General features: G+C 39.1%; 1 protein-coding gene across 3 annotated transcripts in view; it reads left to right on the forward strand.

Annotated features, from left to right (window-relative positions):
* LOC6558179 (echinoderm microtubule-associated protein-like CG42247) overlaps positions 1-16,708 on the forward strand; it is a 31,297-nt gene extending 14,589 nt beyond the window's left edge. Inside the window, exons 1-11 of one of the 3 annotated variants that reach the window (XM_001985171.2) lie at positions 2,896-3,020; positions 6,029-6,223; positions 12,735-12,851; positions 13,001-13,389; positions 13,456-13,605; positions 13,984-14,155; positions 14,215-14,310; positions 14,385-14,783; positions 14,859-15,279; positions 15,784-16,180; positions 16,246-16,708. In XM_001985171.2, coding sequence (XP_001985207.1) covers positions 2,952-3,020; positions 6,029-6,223; positions 12,735-12,851; positions 13,001-13,389; positions 13,456-13,605; positions 13,984-14,155; positions 14,215-14,310; positions 14,385-14,783; positions 14,859-15,279; positions 15,784-16,180; positions 16,246-16,399 — 2,559 coding nt within the window. In that variant the 5' untranslated portion in view covers positions 2,896-2,951 and the 3' untranslated portion in view covers positions 16,400-16,708. Of the gene's footprint in view, positions 1-2,895; positions 3,021-6,028; positions 6,224-12,734; positions 12,852-13,000; positions 13,390-13,455; positions 13,606-13,983; positions 14,156-14,214; positions 14,311-14,384; positions 14,784-14,858; positions 15,280-15,783; positions 16,181-16,245 lie in introns of those variants that run through there. The other 2 variants (XM_032739244.1, XM_043215445.1) reach the window with 2 other exon arrangements.

The raw sequence follows: 16,708 nt of genomic DNA on the forward strand, positions 1-16,708 counted from the left end.
TTAAACACTGAAAATATCATACAAATATTAGCACAGTTCAATCCAACACATATTTTGAACTGCAGCCCATTTTCCTTACACTGTCTACAAACAATTGAAGACAATCAGAAAGCAGCAGCAATGGCTAAAGGAATCAATTGTATTCGATTAAAGTTCAACGATTTGGCAACACAACATCAGATCAGACAATTTATTTTCACATGCCTGGCCGCCTCAGAAAATATAATAAGGAAATAATCAAAAACAACAGACAATAACATTGGCGAGAAAATACAATAGATTTTGATTTATTTGTTTTTTGGAGTTTTCAAGTCTGTCAGCTATATTTTTTGTTGAAGTTCAGCTATAAATATATGGAAAAGTTTTTTTATCTCTGTTCCTAATGGGGAAGAGAATATTTTTGCTGTCGGAATGAATGTGTTAAAGATAAACATATAAATCCATCGAGCAGAGAACATTTTAATCGATCCTATCCTTTCATCAATTTAATTTAGCTCTCAGGGGATGAACCAATTATATTGTTGCCACGTGCAATTACCTTCCATTATTAAGAAGAATGTTTTAATTTATACAATTTCGTCCACAGCCCTAATACACGATATACTCTCACAACATTCCGACGAAATAAAAGAAAATTAAATTCAAGAAAGAACAGAATTCATACATCAGTAGAAGATGAAATACCCTTGCAGACATAAGTAATATATTTTATCATTATATTGTAGCTGGTTTTAAGATGTGATGGTTATTAAATGGCGAGACCAACTCCGCTTGACATTCTGATCATGATTAAGGGTGCGAGATGTCTCCATCAATCATTCACAAGGGTATTAAAATGGGCGCATAACAGTTAGAAATTGAAGAATGGCCTTAGCTAGCCATATCAAAACGAAAAAGTAACGAAAAACCCAGGTCGCTTATGTCGTCTTGTGTGTGTGTGTGTGTGGGTACAGGTGTCTTTGTATAGAAATTGAAAGGAGTGCGTGCTAGTTGGAAATGAAACACAAATACAGCCGACATGGTAATAAATATCCATATAAGCCACTTCAAAGTGAAAAGCAATAAGCTAAACTATTACACCAACTCGCGAATGGGCGAAAGGGAGAAAGAGGCCATCAGCAGCAGCAGCAGCAGCAGTTGCTGTCGGTACAACACATTCATGGCGAAATTGCTTGATATGCATACTGAATACCAATACCAATACCTATACGAATCCGAATACCAATATCAACGCCAATGGCTATGGCAATAGCTATAGCTACGTCTACGGCTACAACTACAGCTACAGCTATAGCAATAGCAATAGCCATACCCTGACCAATATCAATACTCTTCCCCTTACCGACGTCTGCTCGAACAACAACAGCAAGACACCAATACCAATAGAAAGCCAAAGGCAAGAGCGAAAGTGCTTAATTCAATGGCTTTGCGAGTGGGAAAAACCAAGAAGTGTTGCCACTGCTGGTCGCTCGTAAGCACACCCGAAGTCGAACATTGAACTAGTATCAACTTCGGCCACGACTCTTCTCTCGCAAGTGAAAGTTGTAATATAAACTAGTCTGCAAGCAATACAAAATCATATACCAATGCTTGATTTAGTTGTTATATTCTTTCTGTTATATATAAGTAGTTGATGTAGCTGTCCCTCAGCATATCGAACAGGTGATATAATCTTATTTAAGCCAATTACAATGTATGCTCACCGAATGTCTGTGAAATTTGTTTTTGGCGCGAATCTCATCATTGTTGACTTGTGCATAGCGCCACACAGCGTCGAGTGGCGGTACTACGCCACTATTGACAACACAAACACAAATGCAATTACTACCACCATTTCTGGTAGGGACAACGGACAACGGACAACGGACAATGTACAAAATGGCAGCTAATGTTCACGGCTCGAGGAGATCGGTGCTGGTGATTTGGCTAAACAATAAATAAATACATGTAAATCAAGGTGGATGCGGGCACGATGTGCCACAATGGATGTGTGTGTGTGTGAAAGTGACGAAGTGTGCGAGTGTGCAAAGTGGGCTCGCCATGGAACACACAGTTGAGTGTGGAGTCGGCAATTTAAATATGGTTTATGTAAACAGCACGTGTGCCGTACACGCTATCGTCTTGTACATATATATATATATATGCATATATATACTTGGTCAGTTGACTGGGGATAGCGTAACGTAACAGTACTGTAACGTAGCGTAGCATGACGTAGCATGGCGTGGCTTCGATTGTCGTTTGCAAACACAATGTGAGCCTTTCGATTTTTGAATTTGAGCCACTTAGCTGCAGTCGTTAAGCGAACGCCAAGGAAACCAAAGCGAAATACGCAGCCGGACAAAAACAAAAGTTGTTGTTAATGTTAACTTAATTCGCGCGCCTATTCACGCTGGTGGCCAACTAATGTGTCCCCGGCTAGCTGGGAGTAGTGTTCCTATGGTGGACTAGGCGGCATCCGGTGTTGCATAATCGCGAACTGCCTTGAACCGAGTGCGCGCGGCACGTCTGTCAAGGCCTCGGCAAACAGTCAACTAATTTAAAGTGCTATTACATTTAAGTTGTTTCAATTAACACACTTTAAAAACGGCAAAACGCAGTGAGACGCAGCAACTCGCATTGAAGCTAGACTATAATACTGAACTATAATACTTTGCTCGACTCGAGTTTGCGAGAAAACTACGTTTATTTATTATTAACTTAATGCTGTATAGTGTTCCTGCTACTGCTACTGCTGCTGCTGCTGCTGCTGATGTTGTTGTTCTTGTCAAGAAAAACTGCAACTGCAAGTGAATTAAAAGCAAAAAGCCAACTAAAGTGAGCAAACAGCCACACCCAAAGGGCTCAACAGCATCCAACTCACACAGCTCACAGCTCGCAACTCACAGCTCACAGCTAACAACAACAACCAAAACCAACTCATCAACGGGCAGAGAAAAACTTTCGCTTAAATGTACATCGACGAGGATAGCGAGGAAAGTTCGCCCTTTGTGATGCTCACATCGCCGACCAAGTCTTGGGTCAGTGTTCAGTGTAAACAATGAGGCCACCCATCCAACCCAGCACACGGCTCTTAATTTCACATTTTTTTTCCGCTGCCATTTGATGTATAAACAGTGAAGCTCAAAAACAACAACAATAACACACACACAAAAATAAGTTAGCAAAAAGTTTAAATGACTTTTGTTGTTTTTCTAAGTGTTTTTTAATGGTCTACGTGTGCAGGCTGTGCGACTGTCTTCCTCCTCTCGTTTTTTTTTTCTCTTTTCCTTTTTGACGTATCGTATGCTCATTTTAAAATATTTTACTTGAAGTCATGTGGACAACCACATGAGGACATTTGTATATAGAATTGTATTGCCTTAATTCTGGTACACTAGTGTGGCCTGAAAATCGGAAGACCGTGAATTTAAATTTGATTGAAGTGGGACGTTTACCATTTGAAAAAATACCCTGACTACCAGTCTAATGTCAACTAATTTTATTTACTGTTTTATTTCGAGTTTTTGTGTAGCTCAGCTATATTTTGTATGCATTAAAATAATGAAATTTGAACATTTTAAATAAATAAAGCCGAGCCAGGCAATTGAATAATAAGTTTATGCGATGACGCCATTTCTGCCATTTTAAGGACTCTTCTCACCCACAAACTATTTGTGCCGACGGGTCTACAGCCTCACAGCCTTGGAGGGGGCGGAGTGTGTTGATTTATCAGCCGTAGAACAGAAAAGAGGCTTGACATCTTAGGCACGAGTGCTTATTTGTTTACACAATATTTGTCTAACCATGTTTTTTGTTTACGGCAATAAAATTCAATATCCCAGAGCAATAATAATCACTGTCATAATGGTTAGTTAGAAATGGCAAAGGAGTCTCACTCCAAGCGTGTAAAAGTGGCCAACATAAAGCTGCATCTGATTTTGGGGTTCTCTGTTTGCTGTACGATGTTTCGTCCTTGTCGATTGCTTCAATGAATTTTCTGCGAGGCTGCACCTCAAACGAAGGGCTTTGAAGTTTCTTTCCTACACCAGTCAGCTCCCACTCTCGAGTTGTTCAAAGTTTAATTGAGCGTGTAATTTAAGCTTTTGCTAAACTGCTATTTGCTAAGTAACCTAGCCATAAGTGCGCTAGTTAAAGTATGAGACTTAGCTTGCCTTCAGGGTATTTGGATATGTATGTAACTCTGTCCTCGAAACATATATAAAATTGGACCAATTGAAAGTTTTAGTTTAAGAAGTACCCTGTTAAAATCTTTAAATAACTTATTTGTTTACTGTGTGAATTTCTAAGTTCAAGTTGATTATTCTGTGTATTTACCAACTCTTTGATATGATATGAAATAAGTATATTTGGTCTGCAAATCCTTTAAGAGTATACATATATACATTTAATTAGCGAGAACTTATATTCAAACTTCTAGGATAATAGTCTCTGAGATCAACGCATTTATACATATTTGGTTACGCGGTCTCAGCCCGGATCAATAACATGCACATTTTTTTTTGCCAAACTTTATTATATTTATTTAAACGTACAACAAAAATAAAGTGCATATTATGTGCACAGTCAGTGCAAATACTTTTCTGTCGACACATACGGTCATGTAATTGCATTTTTTTCACAAAACACAAATGGAAACAAATTTCATTTCACACCTAAAGTCAACGCAGGATTCCTCCCCCTTCCAATACTTTAGTTTTTTGTTGGATTTCAATTAAAAGCCTTGATTTTGCACATGCTGTGCACAAACATATAGTATATATATATGTATGTATATGCATGTACATATAACATATATTTGTATTTTTTTTATTAAGAGTGTATTCAGACTCTGCAGGATTTGTTACGTAATTGGGGCCAGGGCAGTTCGTCGAGGCTGCCAAAATGCGATGTGTTTAAACTGAATTTGCATTAATTTCAATTTGAGTTTTTGTTTCTTAAACTCCTGCGGCATTCTGTTTTCAAAATTATTGTGTACGAAATTAAATCGAAAAGCTTTTCGAGCCTCACCGGAATTAAAATTGAATTTTCACCTCCAAAACATGGCCAGCATACCAAAAACAATTTAAATAAAACAGTTTAGTTCTAGCCACTGAGTCTGTTTTTTTTTTTTTGTTTTGCTGCGAGCATAGCTGGGAAACGTAAATCGCATTTATTAAATTGACTTTGACGGGCTTACCTAGATTGATTCGTTTAGTATATCCTGTGCTGAAATAATATTCCCTAAAGCGATCCAAAAAATATAAGTTTTTGAAAATTTAAACTGTGTTTCATGCAGAAAAATTATTTTCTACCCTTCTCATCTCTAAATAAATATTTAAATATTAATAACCGTCAGTAGTGTTAAGAAATCTTAGTGAAAGGCTAGTTCTGATATAAGCAAGCATTCACACTATGTTTTAGATATTATTAGGAAGTTCCGTCCTTAATGAATTTTAATAAAAAAAAACCTCTGCACAGGTACTGAAATATAAATTACTTTTTAAGTCGTCCCCATTGAGTCCAAGTTTATTATTCTGACTGCATCAACTTTTCCCCCAATATGCATTCTAAATTTTCTTTGTTTACAAAGTTTCGGGAAAACTGTACTTAACAACAAATTTTATAAAACTGGGAATTTTGCTTGCACAATTACTGACAGACGGACAGACGGGCAGATAGACGGACGGATGACAGTACTTGGTACTTGGCTGAATAAAAACTCATCACAGACCGCAGACTAATTAAACCATTCGATTGTTGAAAACAAAAGACGCGTATTTCAAAAGATAACATCCAGAGCAAGGAAAATTCAATTTTTGTTGCTTAAAAGTAATCGGAACAAGCTTGCAGTTCTGGAATGATTGTCCACGATTGTCCATGGCTGATGCCGTACCGCAAAACAATTTCATTAATTTCAGATTTGCGAGAATTTTTTACACAAAAGACGCCGTACTAACGATGTGTATACCTACATGCAGTGTATATAGGTGAAAATTCCGTAAATTCACGTATTTCACTATTTGTTTATTTCTCTTTCTGTGCACAGCCTGCCAGCTACGGTAAAAAGAACGGCATGTGGTACGCTTCACCCGGAAACCAGGGCTGGGGCTCCAAGCCCGCCAGCCGAAAGCCTTCAATAATGGAAGCGGATTTGGGCACATTGTCGACCACATCGGGTTCGATAAAGCGCAGTGCTGGCCGGGTGATACGCATCATCAATAATTTGGATCATTCCGTGCAGGTGAGTGCCGGGTACAGTCCCTCAAAAATATACATGTACACACACACACACACACACACACACGCACATCCATACTCATTAATTCGCAATCATTTATTGTTCCACAATGAAAAATTAATAAAAAAAAAAGTATATATATAAATATATATATATATATATACACATTGCAGTAGTTCCGATTTCCAGTTTTTTTGTTGGTTACACGATTTAGTTTTTGTGTCTTTTGTGATTTAATTATTATAATTAATGCTTACAAATATTTTATTTATTAATTAGCCGACTGACTTATTGCAGACATCTCGTAGTTATAAAAAACTATGCATATTAATTTGACAAACACCATTTTTTAATCCTCAATATAGTTTTGTATTGTCACATGTTGCAGCAATAGCAAAATATGTCAAATGTCATAGATATTTAAATGAAGATAAAATTAACAATATGCCCTTGTATTTGCAAACATAGCTATGCTATTTGTTGCGGAGTTTTGAAAATAAAAAAATATGTGGTTTAATATTCAACGGTGAACCTGTGCAAATATGCATATTCATACAAATAGCTAGACATACCGCAACTACCGCATATGGATGCCACAAGTTACCACCTGGACGCAAAGCTAGCATGTATTTTTAACAAATTCGCTTTTTGAACTTGGATTGTTTGTGTTTTAAATACTAAATTGATAAATGCATTGCGCTCGGTAATTTTTACCGCCCTAGGCGTACAATTCGTATTTACATTTATTTATTTTTATACATGAAAATTAATGTTTGTGTTTATTAAATATTTAAAGGTCAGTTATTTATTTATTTTTAATCTGTGCATCAATTAATTTTACCTGTAATTTTACCCTCACGAAAAGTATAATAATTATGATGGCCTGTCCACAGTTAAAAATTATCGATCTGTAGATATATTTGCGTAGTCAATATGCGATTTATTTAATTAATATGCTTAAAATTAAATCAATTGAAATTAGTGTGGTTGCGTACATAACAGTTTTGATTTTCAAGATGTCCTCAACAAACTAACGATATTTTTTTTTCTCTTTTTTTTTATTATATAGAGCATAAATCATAATAATGTATGTAAGGGTATTCATGCTCGCAGCATAGGATGAGTTTTATTTAAATAACCGCACATTTATTTTAAATCGCTGTTTAAATATGCCCAGCTGCAATGATGCACTCTAAGTAATTTTTGATGAGAACAATTTACGCTTGTTTCGCATTTGAAGCGAATTGCCGAGAATTGGGGGTGCAAAGGTCAATAGCTGCATTTCACTTTGACATTCAAAGGGGCTGTGGGCGTACAAACCAAGCAAAGTGCAATTAACCTTTCCCTATTTTTTTTATTTATTTTTTTTTTTTTTGGAGCAATCATATGGAAAATCAATTGTCTGCAATTTGTATTTTATTGTATGCATGCGATGGCAGCACCAGCAGCAAATTGAAGCCACGGCCAATTTGGCTATTTCCGCTGACATCCAAAACGGCAGACCACCTCCCAGCAGCGCACCAACCCGCCAGCCACGTGTAAATCCTGGCGAAATCTGCTCTTTGTCCCTCCGCCTTGCTGCAGGCGAACTCTTTGCAACGTTCATAATCGAAATGGCCCAAAATATGAATTGGCATGCAACTTCCACTATGTGTTTGGAAGTATCCATGTTGGGTTGCCAATGGTGTTGGTACACTCATAAAAAACGAATAAATATTGTACCTCTTTCTAGGCGAATCCAGTACGATTCAAGTTTTAAATTAAAATATCGTCTTTGATGTTACAAAACCTAAAGCAATTTACATTTTTTTTTCAGTGTAAAGGTTCTGGTGTTGGTGTTGTTAGTGTCGGTTTCAGCCGTTGCCGCTGCCGAGGCAGTAATAATGTTTTATGGTAATTTTGCTAAGTGCAACTCAATTTTTTAGCGCTCTTTGGGCTCTTTGTGAGACGCGTGAGGTTTTTTGAATAAAAATACGTTGCATGGTTGCTGGTAAACGTAGTCTGAGGCACTATATGGTACCGTATGCCACAAACCCCAAATCAAAATTTACGTTTTTTGCATTACATTATAATGGACGCTTGTTTTCTGCGTCTTGTCCGACTTCGTTAGCTATGCATCTTTTTTGCCAAGGCCATTTGTCGAGGCCAGCCAGAATTCGTTAGCTGGTAATGACTCACAGCCATCATTGATAAATTGACTCACAACGTGCCCAGCAATAAGGCTTGAATGAATCGAATTCGCATTAAACTAAACTCATTCATAAAATGCACTTTTGGTCTACGGCTGGAAGCGTGATCACGCAACAATCGCTGAGCTCCAGCAGATACGGCCGGGCACAGTAACAACAATGAAACGTAAAAAGACCAGATTTGACCAGTCGACCACTTTACAGTATCCATGGCTAAGGAAAGAGAGGCACGCTCTTTGCAGTTTGCAATGCAAATTTTACAAACAACGTGAACAATAACAACAACAACAACAACAATAACGACAAAAGGAAATTGTAGTACTTTGTATTTGGCTACTGTTCTTGCAGATGCTTTGTTTCCCCTTAGAACTCCATGGCACGCGCCCAATGGCCGCCGACCAAGGCCAAGGACATGTCTCGTCGTCTACATACACAATAAGGAACTTTTACCAAATATTTGGCAGACCAGCGAACAGTGAATACGAATATTGTACGTAACACGTACATGTGGATGTGAATGTGGATGTGTGCATTAAAGGCGCCATCGCTGATTACATTACCATCGCACTTGGCCACTATTCAAATTGTATGTACAACAATGTAAGTAGCTGCTCAGCTCTGCGCTGCGCTGCTCTGCTCTGCTCTGCTCTACTCTGACTAGCACTGCGGCAGTATTTGCTTGGCTCTCCTCTGGTTTCCAATGTGCGTGCCCCCCTAATCCAGGCTCTGTGGTAATGCAACTGAAAGCCACAATAAATAGCTGTGCATAATGGCGTGCTACTCAATGTTGGCGGTTCGTATATGTATAAGTATGCATTTGTAGTCTGGTTGCCGGTTGCTGGTTTCTGCTTGCTGCTAAATAATATTTGGCAACCTAAAGCACCACAGGCAACGTGCCGCATTGCATTTTGATTCTTTCAACGTTTGGCGTTCTGCTGCAAAAGTTTCGTGCTGACGTATGATCAACTTTACTTTTCATTTATTATGTCTGCACAAACATTCAGAAAAAAAATGAAAAGGGAAAAATATTCAACAAAAAAAATTAAAAGGGAAAACAGGTTCAGTTTTCCATATGGACATGCCGGATTTCCGCAGGCGTATTGAACAGTCAACAAAGACAAACCAACAACAATTGCAGCAGCAGCACCTGACATCGTACATAAGAACGTTAAATGACGGCCAACATAAAAAACGTTGGGCACCGAAAAGCACGCAAAAAACTACAAAGAGTTAAGCCACAACATGCCAAAAATGCGCTGCCAAAAATGGTATTTTAATCTAACCATTCTTCATGCAGCTGTCCTTTTCACAAAACCTTTCATCTTGTGGTCTTAGTTTTAAATATTAGGCAACTGACAATTTAAAGCACCTAAGACACTTATGCAGTCCGATTATTTAATACTTTCCTTATATGATTTACAGTCTTATGTCCAGTGTTATTTAACAAAGCTGAGTTTTGTGATGCCTATCCTTTATTACCTTTAACACGATATTATATTCCTTAATAGGGGAAAACTTATAACGTGTTTGAAGAGATTTTCTCGTATTATCTATCTCAACTTATATTTCGTTGAATTTTCGTAGTTATATCAATAATTTTTTGTCAAAGCTAGAAAAAATCGTATGTGTATTATCTATCTTAACTTAAAATAGCTATACAGTTATTTTTAAGGGTATTTTTGTTATAAATTCTATGATGGGTTTCATATTTAGTTGTCAAAGAAGCTTGTCAACAAGGGTATTTGATTCCTCTGTCTGCCGAATCGCTTATCTTGATTTTGTATTTGTTTATTTTTTTTATTTTATTTTTGTATTTTTTAAAAAGCTCATGCAGATACTTCTGTACTTTATTGGAATTCTTTTGTTCGATCCAGCGGAAGAAATCGGATAAAGTATTTATAAAAAAATGCAGCATGATTTTGACGTCACTCAAGCAAAATCAGTCACGAGGTGATTCGAGCCACAGCTGGAAAGGGTTATTGGATAAAGTTCATTGTGCACAATTGAGTTCTTTAAAAGGCGTTAAAATATATGTTCATACAGATGCTGCCCCGACACTCACACACTCTCATGTATGTGTATTTATGTATGTATGTGTGTGTGCATGTGGTTTGCCTGGGAGCTGTATCTGGGAATGGACAAATATGTTGCAACTTGCTTCCTTCCTTCTTTCCGGCAGCTATTTGCTGTCAGCCGTTCGTTTCAGCTTCCGCGTTCCAACTGCCCCGCCATACAACCGCCCCCCTCCCCCGCTCCCCCCTCATTAACAGAGTGCACGTAATTGGCTTAACAAATGCCATTTGTATGGGTTCACGTGATTGAAGCTGGCAACGTAATGTAATTATTTGCACGCATAATTATTTATTTGTTTGTACAGCATGCTCAAAACGAGGCAATGCCATCTTGAGTGCAGCTGCGCGACTTAGCTCCCAGTAAATCCATGTTAATTGTGAACTTACACTTCCACACACACACACACACACACACATACGCAAACAATAAGTGGCATTGAAGCACAAAATGTGTGTAGGTTGCAACTCCACATTGTAGTAACACTTGCTGCAGCAAAATAATCCAAAACACAGACTTTACTTTGCATTAGTAAATGCGTTACACTTGAATGTCCATTCAATTAGTTGAAGGAACTCATCACATCAGTTTGAAGTACCTTTAGTACAACCTACGGATGTGAATACTTCAGGTGTTTCAATTTGATAAGCGATCTGTAAATAGTGATTGATAGTGAATCGCAGCACCCTCAGGGCCACTAACGACCATTAAAGCCAGCTGGCCAAAATGCTACACTTCGATTTGTTTCTGCAAAAAAATAAAATAAAAAATAGCAGCTAAATCAAATTGATGGCCTAAGAAGTTGAGAAAAATATCCAATAAGACTTGTTCAATGCAGAGAGTTTTCCAAGTGAAAGTAATATTAATAATAAAAACAAGGATTAAGTTTGTTTATATTATTAGTCAACAAAACATTAATTATGAATAAAGTTTGAATAATTGTAGATTTAAAAATTTTGGTGCGTATTTCTTAGCATTTGAAGCAGCGTGAACTTTTAGTTCTTCAACAATTATTTAACTAAAAGTTCTTGAATTGAAAGTTCCAAAGTTTTTGAGAAGGAGAATAAATTGAAGGTTTTCCATGGAAAGCTGCGACCAGTTTTGAAATCAGACTAAGCAAAATTAAGCACTGAGCAGACAGCAGTTTACCACTCAACAAGGATCTAAAACCATTAGACCATTAGACGCCTTTGCCGACGAACGCCAAACTAAATACGTAAATTAGAATCAATTCACAGCAAAATGCTAAAGTTTGCACTGCCCGCAATTGTAGCAAGGACAAAGTTTATACCAGATGCTTTAATTTTTGTTTTATTAAATTTTTTTTTTTTGCGAATGCACCAGAACGATGCAGGAGCTGGTAGTTCTCCATTCCTTTGGGGCACAAAGTGGATTCGCGTGAATGGCAGTTATCAAGGCCTAAAGGTCATTAAAACTCAAGATGCACACTTGACATAAGCACAAAAAGCTGAAAAGCTACAGCTAAGCAGCTAGTCTGCCCAACAAATACAACAATGCGTATCCCTCATCTTGCTGTGCTCTCTCTGTGTGTGTGTGTGTGTGCGTGTGCGGGAGGATGTGGCGTGTACATCCAATTATGAGCGCAAAAGCTTAAGTGCAACAACAACAACAACAACGACAACAACAAGAATAGCAGGAGAGAACTGCAAGAACAAGTTAAAGTAGTTGGCAAACAATGCTGCAATAGCCCAACGACCCCTGGCAACTACAAATAATGCCATTAAGCAGGGAAATATAACACAAAAGTGGGTCACAGCCTCGGTTTGTGGGGCAAGCGAGAAACAGATGAGGATGTTGCCATCCACATATATAGAAATATGAATATGACGACGACGAATAAGCATGGGGTGAGTTCACGTAATTATAAATATTTGTTGCCAACAACTTTTGGTTACAAACTTCAAGTGTCATGGCCGGGGCAGTTGCGGAAGTTGCGTGTCAGGGCTAAATTCTTGTCGCTGGCCAAGTGTTGAAAAGTCAACGTGCGCACTCAATGCTATATATGTGTGCCATATATACTAAATACATATACACAATATATGTGGGTATTTTGCAAAGCACAATAATTCACATTTTATGGTCATAACTAATTACACACCCATAAATCCAATCTCCCTCTGCCACTTCCCCTATCACACTAAACACGTAATTTTCTATATACTCGATTCCTCTCTCTTTCTATATATGTATAAATATATATATATATTCAAACATACGTTCTTTTTGCTTACAAGTGTCGCGTTTTACTTAACTTACGCACTTCGCAGCCGTTCGAGGAAGTGCTCGAGGATTTGGGTCAAGTGCTAAAAATTAACGGCGCCAAGAAAATGTACACAGGCACCGGGCAGGAGGTAAGAGCGAACGCTTCTCTCTTTTCCCATTTCGCTATTTTCGTCATCAATCGCGTCTCGACATAATAACTTGATTAGCATAAAATAATACAAAACAATATAAAAACCTAACTAAATATCGCAAATTTACAACATTTACAACGCTCCAGGTAAGGAGTTTTTCGCAGCTACGCAACGAGTTTGCTGATGTGGACACATTTTATTTGGCCACGGGCACCGCATTGATTGCCGGTTCGCCAATTCGACGCTCGCGTTCGCGTCCCTCGGTGGTGGCCGCTGCTCCCATCCTGCCCACAGAAGAGCTACCAAAAGTTCCATTGCGGGGCACGCGACCCCGCAGCAAGAGCCGGCCACGTATTCTGTATGCACCGGAGAGTGAGATACTGAGACCGAACGGCGAGTACACCATGCTGGACATTATGAAAGAGGAGCCCACAAAAGTCACCATACGCGGCTTGAGACGCACCTTTTATCCCCCAGTTCATCATGCGCCGGCAGAGAATTCGCCCCCAGACAAGAAACTACAGCTACAATGGGTGTAAGCACTAATTGAATAACCACAGAATTACTTTCATTTCAAATATTATTACGCTCGTTATTTTAGCCATGGCTATCGAGGCATCGATGCACGCCGCAACTTGTGGGTGCTGCCAACGGGAGAGCTCCTCTACTATGTGGCAGCTGTGGCCGTTCTGTTCGATCGCGACGAGGATGCACAGCGTCATTACATTGGTCACACAGAGGACATTATGTGGTAAGTGGCGAATTCTGCAAACTCTGCACACCTAAAAAGATTGGTTTACTTTTAAGTTCCAAATTAAAAGTGTTGAAATTTAATGATCCATGGAAAGAAAATACGTTTAAAAAATTCTACCAACTATAAAGGGACTTTGAGTTAGGACTTTAAAGCATAAAATTGGTTGAGTTAAAAAAAACATTTAGATAGAAATTTTACAAATGCATTTCCATTGATTATCCTTTACACAAATAAATCCAATTAATGACAAATAACAATAACAAATAAGGCAATTAATTTGGTTAAGTTATTATTTCAATTTGTAATTAATTTTTTACTTACATTGATTTTATTTACCAATTGTTTTATTTGAATTGATTTTAATTTAAAACACAGCATGGACGTACATCCATCACGGGAATTGGTTGCCTCGGGTCAGAAGGCTGGACGGGATCGCAAGTCGCAGGCACATGTGCGCATTTGGAGCACGGAGTCATTGCAGACGCTCTACGTCTTTGGAATGGGCGAGTTGGACACTGGAGTTACCGCCGTGGCTTTCTCCCAACTGGTAATATGCTCAAAACTACCCTCTGAGTCAGTGTCTAAACATATAAAAACTAATTTTAGAATGGCGGCAGTTATATACTTGCCGTGGACAGTGGACGTGAGAGCATTTTGTCCGTCTGGCAGTGGCAGTGGGGCCATCTGCTGGGCAAGGTGGCAGTAAGTAATCCTTTATAGATATTATCACAGCCATTTCCCATTTAATTTTCAATATGAAACACTTCCATTTGCAGACCCTGCAGGAAGGCCTGTCTGGGGCCGCCTTTCATCCGCTGGATGATAATCTAATCATCACCCATGGTCGCGGCCATTTAGCGTTCTGGCATCGCCGCAAAGATGGCTTCTTTGAGCGCACAGATATTGTCAAGCAGCCGTCGCGTTCGCACGTTACCAGCGTACAGTTTGAGCCAGATGGCGACGTGATTACCGCCGACTCTGATGGCTTTATCACCATATATTCCGTGGACTCGGATGGCGCTTATTTTGTTCGCACTGAGTTCGAGGCCCACAACAAAGGCATCGGTTGCCTGATTATGCTGGGTGAGGGCACTCTCCTGTCTGGCGGTGAGAAGGATCGCAAAGTTGCTGCCTGGGACTCACTGCAAAATTATAAGAAAATTGCGGACACAAAGGTATAAGTATTCTGTTTGTAATTATATCTTTGCATATAATATATGTATGCTTTAATCGCCTGCCTTGGTATGTAGCTTCCCGAGGCGGCCGGTGGTGTGAGGACCATCTATCCACAGCGACCGGGTCGCAACGATGGTAACATCTATGTGGGAACGACGCGAAACAACATCTTGGAGGGTTCGCTGCAGCGTCGTTTCACCCAGGTCGTCTTCGGACATGGCAGACAGCTGTGGGGCCTGGCCGCCCATCCCGAGGACGAGCTGTATGCGACGGCTGGCCATGACAAGCATGTCGCTCTCTGGCGCAAGAACAAACTCATTTGGACCATACAAACTGGCTACGAATGCGTGGCATTGGCCTTCCATCCGTTTGGCACGGCTTTAGCTGCAGGCAGCACTGAGGGCCACTTGCTGGTCATCAACTGTGACAACGGAGCGGTCATGTTGACGCTGCGTGTTTGTGGATCCCCTTTGAATTGTGTTTCCTACAATCAGGGTGAGCAATCTGATGCAATTTATAGTCTGTTCTACACACGAGAAAAATTATATACTTCTAGAATTTCGAAAATCAACTTTTTTTGGGCTTTTCTGAACTATAAGCCTGATTTTATTAAAATATTTTTTGAAGAACTATATCAATATTTTTCAAAATGATTGATATATTTTCTACTTCTTTATACAATTAATTTGATTTTATATTAGCTATTTATTTATTGATATTTATTTATATATTTGCTAATGCTAGATAAATCAATATATTGATGAAATAGTAATATAAATATTAAACATTAGTATTATTAAAATTGGTAACAAATCCTTTCATAAATTACAATACATACAATAGGATTAGCCAAACATACATAAATTATAAAATAAGATTATCTGTAGTATAGTTAATTTTTAGTTAATATCGATTTAGATATTCTAAAGGAAGATGTATATTTTTTTTGAGTTCATGCTCCGCTGAGTAACGTTCTCACTCTCACTTTCAATATCACAGTTGGCGACATGATTGCCATGGGCTCGCAAAACGGAAGCATTTATCTATTCCGTGTCTCGCGCGATGGCTTCTCGTACAAGAAGGTTAACAAGATACGTGGCTCGCAGCCGTTAACGCATCTGGACTGGAGCATGGATGGCAACTTTGTGCAGACAGTGACCATTGACTTTGACCTGCTGTTCTGGGATGCAAAATCATTGTCGCCGGAGCGCAGTCCCATTGCCATGAAGGACGTCAAGTGGTTGACCAACAATTGTACGGTGGGCTTCTTGGTGGCCGGCCAGTGGAGCAATCGGTACTACAGTAGCACCAACACCATCATAGCCACCTGCAGTCGGTCGTCTGCACACGATATGCTCGCATCTGGCGATGCCGAGGGTTATCTACGCTTGTTTAGGTAACTATAATAAAAACGTGCAACAAGTAAGTTGATGAGACCAATAAATCTTGCATCGTTTACAGATATCCATGCATCTCGCCCCGTGCCGAATTCCACGAGTCCAAGGTCTACTCGGGCATGTTGGCCTGTGTGCGCTTCCTGTGCGGAGATCACACTCTCATCACTGTGGGCGGAACAGACGCTTCGCTGATGGTGTGGGACATTGTTGAGGAATAGCTGAAATGGCCACCGTGGCGCCCAGCTGCACAATACGATACTCGATATCAGGATTATTGGCAGAGACGCAGAGTCTCGCAGGTATCTTCGACGGTACTGGACAGTGACTCTGTCGATTATCAGTAGTCGATTGTGCAGCCTCGCTTGCATTAATAAAAAATAAATAAAACAAAAGAAAAAACACAATATCAATTGGCCAGCAAAACATTGGCATAAAATACTTATTATATTAGATAAAAATGCACAATTGATTGATAAACTTAGCAAACATATAGATGTACAAACACATGTACGTGTATGTATACAAAA

The sequence above is a fragment of the Drosophila grimshawi genome, unplaced genomic scaffold (genome assembly GCF_018153295.1).
Source record: "Drosophila grimshawi isolate 15287-2541.00 unplaced genomic scaffold, ASM1815329v1 contig_44, whole genome shotgun sequence".
Lineage (NCBI taxonomy): Eukaryota > Metazoa > Arthropoda > Insecta > Diptera > Drosophilidae > Drosophila > Drosophila grimshawi.